Source organism: Odontesthes bonariensis, chromosome 23, assembly GCF_027942865.1.
Source record: "Odontesthes bonariensis isolate fOdoBon6 chromosome 23, fOdoBon6.hap1, whole genome shotgun sequence".
In the NCBI taxonomy this organism is placed as follows: Eukaryota; Metazoa; Chordata; class Actinopteri; order Atheriniformes; family Atherinopsidae; genus Odontesthes; species Odontesthes bonariensis.
Window position 1 is genome coordinate 6,348,136 of NC_134528.1, and position 11,333 is coordinate 6,359,468.

The following is an 11,333-nucleotide window of genomic DNA, read 5'->3' on the forward strand; positions in this document are numbered from 1 at the left end:
GTTTAGTGTCAGTTCTGTGATTTGGCTCAGCTCCTGTTTAAGTTCTGGTATTTTGTTTGAGCTTTATTCTTTGTGTATTATGTTTCAGTCTTTAGTTCTTATGTGTTAGATTCTGCCATAAGCTTATTTTTAGAAGAATAGGAGTGTCATCTTGTGTTTAACTCTGTTTTGTTACCCCTAGATGTCGTATAGTCTTGTCCCTTGGACTCAATTCTCACTTGTCTCTCTACTCATCAATTATCCAAGTATTCATAGCTCTTCCGCCTAAGTCATTTGCCAATTTGTGATCGCGTCTTCCATTAAGGTTATTATGGGAGACATTAATTTGTATCTGTGCCACTTCCATTTCTTCGACCATGGATTACAATAATTCCACTGTATTTCTCAAAATGTGATGTGTTTTTATTGTAGATAAACCCTACAAAAATTCTCTGTTGTTATTCTTCAAAACATGAAAAGTCCATTTCATTGGAAAAATTCAAGAGAGATAAAGAAAACGATTACACTTCTCAGCAGCAGGAGGGATGACAAGGAACCTGGCTACTGGACCAAAGAGGCTCAAAAAATAAACTGTGTTTTCACAATTTCTTATGTTACCACAGTCATTCTGTTTTTAGTTTGCATCTTTGCGGAGTGGTTCCTCAATTAAAATTGACAATAGAAAAATGTTCAAAAACATTTGCACGTCACAGTTCATTTAAAAAGGACATGAACTTAGTGTTGTTTGTGAGTTGTGTCTATAGAAGTATCCCTTCATTAACGTTGAATGTTTTGCAAGCTGCTACACATTGATACAGACGTGTATAGGATATGATGCCAGTGAGGTTGCATTAGTAATAAACATAATAAATATTTCAAATCCACAGATAATATGCTTATATGAGTGTTAAAAGAGCTGTGTTTCCCCCACGGACATGTGCTCCCCTAAAAGCCTTGCTTTCCCACATCCTGGTTCTAGCACAGCTAATGAGGAAGTGTGTGGCTCCCCAGACACATTTAGGACAACCTTTCGCTCCAGTGACTGAGGAGATGTTGTCATATCATATTTAAGATATTAACACTGATCGCTACTCTTACATTTGTAAAACTCTAGTATACCAATATGATTTATAGTGGATGCATATGCATTCACCATGTGAGACATGGTTTTTATAGCGCAAACATATATGCTTTAAGAGTTTGTGTACATTCTTGCAGCAGTCTTGGTGGTTTTGTTTATCTTGTGAAATACAGCTATTGTTACTTCCTGTTTACTTTAGCACATCGATTCAATTTGAAGACGTCTGTTATGTATTCAATATGTGGCTTTGCAAAATCTGTACAAGAAACCCAAATAATAAACTTGATGAGAAAACGCTGTGGTAATTTAATTATTCAAATCTTTCTTCACCCCACCACTGGCTTAGGAATGCTTGCTCCTTTCCGCTGCTCCCTGCTGCTCTCGTGGATCTTTGGTTCTGGGGGCGCTTTGTCTTCGGCATCAGGGTGGGTGCTGGCCCACTGGGGGCAAATTTCTGAGATGGCCTTCTGCTGGGTGGAGGTGTAGTCCTTGGGCACGCGGGACTCTTGGTGTCTTGGCGGGGGCCTGGCCTGTCACCCCTGGTTCCCTGGCTCCTTTGTTCCATGGTCATGGGGACTCTACCCGGGTCATTCCTCTAATGTCCTCTGGGCTGGAGTGTGGCTTTTCTGTGATGGGCTGCCTGGTTCCTCTCTTCCGTGCTCCATGGGGGGTGCTGGTTGTCTGGGTATGGGGACACTTCTCTGGAGTGGTTGGTGGTTGCCCAATAAAAGCAATATCTTATCAATACAAACCTAAAAGTTATGTCCAAAGCATTTATTAAAATGTTGGACCAAACAGATGGGTGACACTTTTACTCCCACATGAATATATCAAATATTTAAATTTGCTATATACATATGTGTTCATAGTGTAGATGCTTAACTATGTGTTATTGTCTTTAAGCTTAAAGCATCATAATATGTGTATGTTTTTGCCATTTGCTGTCTTACAGGACAGAGAGGGACAAAGCTTCTCCAAGTCCATACCTCGATGTTGAGAGTTACGTCTGGGTTGAATATAGAAATGAGCAGGTGGTGATCAGCACCCGCAAGGTGCATCTTTATAAATTCTAGTTTCTTTATTCAGACATATAACATCTCCTTCCAGTCTCGTGTACTCGACACATTCTGACTTTGTTGATCTTCTAAGAAAACAAGCTATTTTTTTTGTATTCTGTCTCAGATACAGAATTATAGTTACTGTACAATATGAACAGTAAAAGGATGCCTGGGGAGTCTTGTGAACTGATGAGCACACAGTACGAATGGCTGTTTGTCACAAACAAACCATCAACCATTTTGGCCTCCACCAAACAAGAATTATGTACACTGTGCTATTCACTAAGTATTTCTGGATACTAACACATGAAACTGTAAGCTGTTCTATGACCATTACATGTATGATATTAACTGATCATTCACCACAACAACCTTATATTCAATTAGTATTATGTTATAACTTGAATTCATCAAAAGTTTTACAATTTTAGGCACTCACTAACATTATCAGTGGGAATTTGACAGATGGAGAGAGATGGGTTCTTTGGCTCCCCCCCAATAGTGGTGGAACACCACTGTCATAAAAACAAATCTCAGTCTTAGTCCAGCCATACACATGAATGTGTTGTCAAGAGGCCTCAAAGACACCATCAAAAACCCAGGAAATAATGACAACAGGAACACAAGTAACATCACCTCTTCCTAATGTAACAAATTTCAGATAAAATGCACATTGAAACAAACTGAAGGTTGAATTCAATCTTCTGTAATTGTTTTGTCGATTGGTTTGCTGGTGTTCTTTGGCCTTTTCTCAGCTCCTGTTCGTATCTACCTTAGTTCCTGTTTTATCTTGAGAGTTTTTTCTTGTGTATTCTGTTCACTCTCTTCATAACCAGTCATGTGTCTGTTCAGTTTTGTTTCATCGGCTGTTTCCAGCCATTATCCCTGGATGTCATCAGTTGCTTTTGTATTGTTACTCAATTATAATGTTACCACTTGCACTCGTTATTGAAATCCACTAACCTAATCCCTGATCCCAATAATCATGTTTTGTGCCAGGTTGTCACCATTGTGGCTGCTCCCCCATGTCAGTATGTCCTCTGTGGTTTAAATGTTCAGTCCTTGGAACCCCGCTTTGGTTGAGTTTTCTCTTTTGCTTAGTTAAAGTTTCTGGATCCTGCACCCACCTGGTTCCCACCGGTTCCTTCTCCTCCTCTCAACATGCACCATGATATTTCTATCTTATGTACTCAACTCAACTGTATTTGTGGGGCGCTTTTTAAACACAAGTGCAAGCCAAAGTACTTAAACCAGCTACAATGAAAATAAAACAAGGGTAAGAGATGTATAATAAAAGAAAATACAAGGTGATTTTCTTCATATGATTTACAGTAATAACTAATGTATTATATTTGAGTTTCATCCACCAGTCTGTGTCCTCCAGCATCCCTCTCACCATCCAATTTAGTTCTTGTCCAATCAACATTTTTAGTCTTCTTTAGACATTTGAGTCTTCTCATTAATGAATTTAACGACATATGATGACTAATTTAATTTAAGACCTGACAAAGACTCTTTATCCTTGAGTGCTTTGTGTGTAATAATGTTTTTTATTAAAGCGGCAGTTGGCAACTATTAGCTTGAACTGTCATGGGATTCTGGAAGTAGAATATTAAATAGGCTGTTTAGGAAAAATAACGAATTCTGTAGCTCCCTCTGAAGCCTGTAATCATGCTTGCAAAAACCGAGCGCTCCCGGCTGTTTTTAACCAATCAAGTTAGGGTGGAGGAATCCTACCTGTCAATCACAACTTGTGCACACGCTGCTGAGCGTGAGTCTGCCCCAGCTTGTGTGCGCTCCCACTGGTGTGAACTCACGTGCACAACCTCGTCCACAGAGGGGGAGGGGTTTGGGGGGCGATTCGGAGCTTGTTAGAGGTTGGAGAGGGACCTGAAAGTTGTATCAGTTCGAAATTTCCGACTTTAGACTCGCAATTTTGAAAACTTGCAGACTGCAGCTTTAATCCATTACATTGTAGCAGACATCATTGGGTTCAGCTTATCGCGAGTCAGAAATTAAAAAGTGAAAAAATAATCAAAATAAGGAGGTTGGTCATTCAATTTGTCCAGCCCTCTTCCTGTGTGAGGATATTGATTTTTCCCCAGAAACATATCTGGAGAGCCCTGAGATTCACATTTGCTGTGCACCCATCTCATATTCTGGATTCTCTCTGGTTTACACTAATGTTGCTGACTGAATTCCTCTTTCTGCTCCTCCTCACAGGTAAGGTGTCTATTTGTCCTCAAATAAACTGTAAAGCAAACATCACTGTGAACAGATTTCACTTAAGCTAATTTATATCAACGAGCGGGTCTCAGTAAAAGGTGATCACAGTAAAAAGGGTGCCAGTTATTCTAATTATTAGAATCTTTAACATGTTTATTAATACAAAAATACCTGCTACAATGACACCTGCTTATCACACTGCATAATGGGGGCTGCTACTTTTGATTTGTTTGCATTTACAGTATCATTATGTACTTGTTGGCATGTAGGAGATGGATCTGAAATGAGAGTCAGAGTCAGGGGACTGTAAAAATCAGATGCCTGTCGGTTTTCCACCACAAGTACCAGATATTATTCCTGACATTTGAATTTACTGTGTTAATATACTGAGAGACTAATACAAAATGTATGAACTTTAAATTCAAAAGTTCAAAGCTGATATACAGAAAAGCTCTGAAATGATCATTTATTAAAAGGATATTCTGCATATATCCACATTTGTTTCTGCAATTTTTGTTGTGTCTTAATGTTTTAAGCTGGAGATGGGATGTCCTCTGAGAAAGTGTGCAGTTATCATGATGTTTTAAACTACCTGAACTTGACCAAAGCCAACGAGATGTTCTCCCTGACCCGACCCGTTAAAGACTACAAAAAGCCTACAGAGGTGTTCCTGGAAGTTCTACTGTATGCAATTCTAGATGTGGTAAGTGGTTGAAGCTTTTTCATCATTTTAGCTATTCAGGCTATCAAAAGATATTTCAATTCATTGATAAATTTGAGGTTTGTGAGATCAAAGTGGACGACAGTTAGCAACAGGGTGTTTGGCAGTTTGTCCAGGTCAAGTTATGCAGATGATACGGCAAGATCAGATTATTGTTGCCTTTTAAGTCATTTTATTATGATAGAAAGTTGGTGCAAGAATGTTTTTGAAGATAACCTCTCCACTACAGTAACATTTCCTCTGAACAATAGGTCTGAGGTCTGTTATGATACAGTATGAGGTATTACAGTGTGACCGAATCAGTGCTTCTTCGGCTCTGGGTGCTCACACATAAGTTGTACTTAGAAAGACCAGTTCTCACCGACCATTGCAGACAGACTGGCGCATGAAATTATGACTCCAGACAAGGGATGACGCAACTGTCACTGTGGTTGTGAAATCCATCGCTGTGCTTTGCCTGTTCTGATAAGAACTCAGACAGGGTTGTTTTTCACAAGTCTTTGTTTTTTTTTGTCATTTTGTTGGACAGTTTTCACTCCTTATCCAAATGTTTTGGAAGTTATATGATAGAAAAAATGGAAACGCTGAAAAGATTAGACTGACAACTGCTGTCTGGAACGACATGGGGCATTAAATAAATGCATTTTAGCTCAAGGATCGATGTCACTCTCCCTGCAGTCCATTAAAGCTGAACTGATATGTTGTCTACTCACAGTGCACATTTAAATTTAGATGGATTTCCAGCTAACAATGCTTCAACAAGAGGAGCACCAACAACTGTTAAATGTATTATTAATAAATTCTATTTGCTCAGTATTGTTGGTTAAAATCATTAACCCATCATGCTTTGTGTGTTGCTCACAGCGCTTGACAAAGAATCAACGTTAAAGAAGTCGTCCACCTCATATCGTCCAACTGACTGCAAAACCACATATTTCTATTATACATGATCACTCAGTTAATTTTCACGCATTGAATTCATTTTCACCTCATTTATTATTTTGTTTTGGAACACGTTTTTCAACAACTAAATCTCTTGTTATCCACTGTTTAAATTCTCCATCTGTTTGATTTCTGGTGTAATGCTTCGAACATGTTCTCTCATGTATTTCTGTGCTTGTTTATAGAAAGAGATTGACCAGACGTTTGTTCCCTATGTTTGGATTCTTTTGGTGAGTAGAGATCTTAATTTGGTCTCCTCTCTCCTTAATGAGTTAGGAAACTGTAACTTATTCCCCTAACATGGAATCATTTTGTCTTTATTCAGGCATTTTTTACTTTTAATCACCTTTAAACTCTAATATAATTTCAAATTAGACTCTTTGTTTTCTGTAGATATGGCAGAATGATTACATTCACTGGAATCCCAGTGATTTTTGTGGAATTGAGCGTGTTACCCTTCCAACTGAAATTCTGTGGAAACCAGATCTGACCATTGAAGAAATGTAAGTGTAAATGTATATTTACTCACCTGACAGGCACAGACCATAGCATGTGACTAAATGATAAACGTAGCTGTACAAGGTGGAGCTGGAGAATCTACTTATCTTTTATATTTTTAATTATTTGAAGCGAGTGCTTGGTGACTGCTACATGTTGCCAAATGGCTATAGAACAGCATTTAAAGGATAAGACCGTTTTTTTGACATTGGGCCCTTGATTTCACATTATAACATGATGTTCTACTCACCCCTGCTTGTTGTTGGTCATTCGGAGCTGTTCCGAAGATTTTCGCGAGGCGTCTGGCTGCTCTCTTGAGATATTCGGCCATGAAACGGTTTCCTATGGGCAAGCTTATACAGGGACAAACTATGCTGTTTATAATTTATTAATTACTCTACACTAGCACTGATAACGTGGAGGTGCGTCGCTTACTTAAAAAAATCCGGGTTACTAATTTTGAATTTTAGCCGAATGAATAAATAGGCAGCAGGTCTGTGGGCTGTCTGTGGCAGTAGCACGACGATGACGTCAGTAACACCCACTTTACGACAAAAAAATCAAAATTACAGTAACCCGGATTTTTTTAAGTAAGCGACGCACCTCCACGTTATCAGTGCTAGTGTACAGTAATTAATAAATTATAAACAGCATAATTTGTGCCTGTATAAGCTTGCCCATAGGAAACCGTTTCATGGCCGAATATCTCAAGAGAGCAGCCAGACGCCTCTCGAATATCTTCGGAACAGCTCCAAATGTTCAACAACAAGCAGGGGTGAGTAGAACATCATGTTATAATGTGAAATCAAGGGCCCAAAGTCAAAAAAACGATCTTATCCTTTAAACATGAATAGTACAACAGAAATCAGTTAACTTCTTTTGCTTTTGATTTTACTTTGAGAATGACAAGTAATTATGAAACTGGAGGCGAGAAAAATAATAATATTACATTTTCCCATAAGAAATCTTTGACTTAGTTTGAATTTAAATTATTTGTAAAGACAATATGCACATAAACCCATCCAATCCACTTGGTTTTAATATTGCATAAAAAGAAATATTAATTATAAATATGAAATATAATAATATATTTATTGCAGAACTAGATGTTGTGATCCCTGCAGGTCTAGTAATTTTTTTTTCCCTTTTTAAAACAGAGAAGGGATGAGATATTGTCTAACTAAAGCTTTCCATGTGGTTTAGTATGCGGTCTTATTTTTAAAATGATTTTAAAATTCCCCACCTGCTGGACTGTCAATAAACTTAAGCAAATATAGAAAGCATTGTATAGTATATGGTATAAAGTAAAGCCAGCCAGTGTTTTGGCTCTGCCTGCAAAATATTCTGTAATGTTGGCAGTTTGCCTGGTATCACAGCAAAAGATAAACAGAGTTAAATGGTGTATTTATCTCTCATTACCCAATGAGCTGGATCATGAAATAATTGTGAGCTTTTCCTAATCTTTTATATGTAATTTCGGTTCCTAATTGTAGGTGAAAGGAGGGAATGAATGAAGAAAGAAAAACATTTGAAGAAAATAGCAGTATCTACATTATCTATTGTGATTATAGTCCTGTTTTGTTGGAATACATTAGTTCTAGTGCTGGTTTCCTTTTAAGTAATTAAATTGAGCTTTAATGTGACCATCGGGTTTGTGAATATCTCTGATATCACACAGGACAGAAAGAGACAAAGCACCTCCAAGTCCTCATCTCACCATTGACAACGACGGTAAAGTCTATGTTCAGAACGACCAGGTGCTCGTCAGCACCTGCAGGATGCAGGTTTACAAATTCCCATTTGACGTTCAGAGCTGCACCCTCTCGTTCAAATCTGTCATTCACTCAGGTGAGCCCGTTGAATTTCACCAAAATGTGAAAATGATCCCAAAACTCTAATTTTTGTATATCAAAAATAGATTTTGGCTTGTTAAAATGCAATTTTGGAAAGGTATAACTGTAGTTTTACAAGGAAAATCTGTATAAATAATGTGGACATCTATCATTGTGGGTATTTTAGAAACAATCCGCACCAATAAAATGTATATTTCTGAATAGGAGACTGTGGATGTGATAGAAATCTGAAAAACAAGGCTTGCTCTAGTCAATACATTCATCCTTTGAAACGTCTGTTATATCTTTGCCTCTCTTTTTAGCCAACGAAATAAAGCTTTTTCACAACTTGAACTCTTCAGTGACCGCCGAGTGGTCGCGTGAACTGATGCGGACCCAGTACGAGTGGTTGTTTGTAGACATGACCGTCACCAACAAAACCGTTGTACCTTTTGGAGATGAGCAAGATACAATCATTTATACAGTAAGAAATAATTAATTTATTATTTATTATTTAAGGGTGTCGACGTGCAGGAGGATGTATGTCAACCATCTGCTGTGTTAACATTTCTTCACAGATCTCCATGAAAAGGAGATCTGTACTCTACATCGTGAACTTCCTGGTGCCTGTCCTCTTCTTCTTGTGTCTTGACCTCACTTCCTTCCTGATATCAGACAGAGGCGGCGAGAAGCTCAGCTTCAAGGTTACCGTGCTGCTTGCCGTCACTGTGATGCAACTTATTCTCAATGAGATTCTACCTTCTTCATCAGACAAGGTCCCGCTCATAGGTAAAGTGATAAAAGGCCCCTTTGTACTGTCCAGATTTCAGCAGTCTGAGAGCAAACTTGAAAGGTGACCACTGTGAGAGAAAGGTGGTGAAACCTGTCAGTGATTTTTCAAAATTCTTGTCTAGACGTGTTTACTGTCGGATAGTTTGGGAATTTTCCTCTCGAACAACCAAATCCCAATTGCCCACAGAATCCTAAGTGGCAAAATGTCTGAAAACCAACCAGTCACAGTTTGAGGCAAAAGGATACATAATATACTGACCAGTGCAACATGATTCACGTAACAATTTTAAATAACTTACCCTAACAAACCTGAATGATGTATGCAAAAAGAAAAAAAGATTCATGAACTAAAATGTGAATAGGATATATATTTTTATCTGAGAAAAGAAAACCCAAGGGATCATCAAAGGTATAATCATCAATCCTGTGGGGACAAGAACAGATGCACATTGTATATATCCATCCTGTAGTTACTGAGCTATTTCAGTTAAAACTTCACAGCATCTTGGTACTACTGATGGTGACACATGTCATTCGAAAAATTCTGGAAAAGAAGCAAAATGCTGCAGAGGAACCAACTAGCAGCATAAACCTTGCCAGTTCAAATCCACTCAGTCTCTTGATCAGGAGGCAACCTGAAGATGGACATTCAAAGATCCTCAGAGAAGAGTGACCACTCACTTGTACACAGACAAAGAAGCACTCGTGAAAAAAAAGAGAAAAGAACCCAGATCAAAAAACATACTCCTTAAGACATCAAAAGTCATTAAAAAAATAACAGCATATTTATGATTTATGCATTAATCCGCATTGTTTCCTTTGTATTCACCCTTTCTTCAGCGGTCTACTGCATTGGGATTTTTGCTCTGATGATGCTCAGCTTGCTGGAGACAATTTTGGTGATGTATCTGATGGAGAAAGACTCTGCATCCCAAGAAGATGCGACCGACATAAACCAAAGTGTGGGAGAGAGTAGTGGAGGCAAACGAGGCAGAGCAATAAACCTCCGCAGCTGTGAAGGAGGTGAGATTCACCGCGGAGAAAAGATATGGGGAATACCATATAATGTAATTATTTGCAACGTAATCCCCAAAGATAAAGTGAGATGTTTGACATATTTTACATCAGCTGAACACAAGTTTGATCACATCTTCATCAGTAACCGTTAGATTAAAATGAGAATATGTATTTTATCCAACGTTTTGCAGAAAATGCCATTTTACAATGAAAATGATGGAGGCTTCATTTAAAAGTGACTTGTTAATGTTGTTCATAGCATATAAATGTTTATATTGGTGCTGATGGACACAAATTGCTTTTCTTTTCGTTTGATACTGAGAGTTATCATTTTAAAAGTAATGTATTTAAGTAGGACATTTGTTTTGTTTTTCCAACGTGCTCTCACACGTGCGCTTTAAAAGTAGTCATTTTTGACTTTTTTTGTAAAAAAAAAAGAAAAAAAAGTAAAACCTTTAACTCATGTGCTGAATCTTTTCCTACAGAAGAGAAAAAATGGACTCCATGTGCATGCATCTGTGGTGTGTCTGCTGAACAAACGCCCACTGAACTGCTACAGGTGGGATTACACTGCAAAGTGGAAAAATAAGGCATTTCCTCACTTTATAAATTACATAAAAATATGAAACCAGGTCAGGGTGGTATTTACAATAATCATGATATAAGAAAGATTGAATATAGTTTGAGTAGCTTTTGTTAGAGTTTTCAGACTTCTAAACATCTTAGTTTGATGGCAAAGTGAGCTCAGTTCACAACAGTCGGCTATACCTCATCACTTTAAGTGGACTGTGCAGAAAAACCTGCACATCACATGTTTGACCTAGTTGTGTCACTTGTTTTATCATGCTATTTAACAGCTACATCGCTTTTTCAGGGTGGAATCAGCCAATCGACAGAGGAGCCACATGCCTTTGAAAAGCTCTCATATGAGCTGAAGGAGGTGGTGAGGATACTGACTCTGCTCCTCAACAACAGCAAGAATGAGGGGAAGCCTGGCTACTGGACCAAAACGACTAAAACCATCAACAGAGCTTACTTTATATTTTATGTTACAGCAGCTAGTCTGTTCATAATCTGTATGTTTTCCATCTGGACAAATGAAGAAGAATGAGACTCCACAACAAACAGAGATGCATTTTCCTTTGTAATTGTCACATACAAGAACTCCCAAACCAGCCTGTAGCATG

The 11,333-nt window shown here is 38.2% G+C and overlaps 1 protein-coding gene across 1 annotated transcript; it reads left to right on the forward strand.

Annotated features, from left to right (window-relative positions):
* The first annotated feature begins 1,408 nt into the window (after positions 1-1,408).
* Positions 1,409-11,257, forward strand: LOC142374504 (5-hydroxytryptamine receptor 3A-like). Its single transcript, XM_075458223.1, has 11 exons — positions 1,409-1,485; positions 2,013-2,112; positions 3,118-3,145; positions 4,881-5,047; positions 6,193-6,237; positions 6,401-6,510; positions 8,184-8,353; positions 8,661-8,821; positions 8,916-9,126; positions 9,970-10,152; positions 11,004-11,257. Exons 1-11 carry the CDS (start codon positions 1,409-1,411, stop codon positions 11,255-11,257), a joined length of 1,506 nt encoding a protein of 501 aa, XP_075314338.1.
* The last annotated feature ends 76 nt before the right edge of the window (positions 11,258-11,333 follow it).

Excerpts from the sequence above, each read along its gene's own strand:
- LOC142374504 (XM_075458223.1), top strand. The coding sequence starts at position 1,409 with ATGCTTGCTCCTTTCCGCTGCTCCCTGCTGCTCTCGTGGATCTTTGGT. Across the intron at positions 6,511-8,183 it reads GATCTGACCATTGAAGAAAT|GACAGAAAGAGACAAAGCAC; the intron begins GTAAGTGTAAAT and ends GATATCACACAG. Across the intron at positions 10,153-11,003 it reads CCTCCGCAGCTGTGAAGGAG|CTACATCGCTTTTTCAGGGT; the intron begins GTGAGATTCACC and ends GCTATTTAACAG.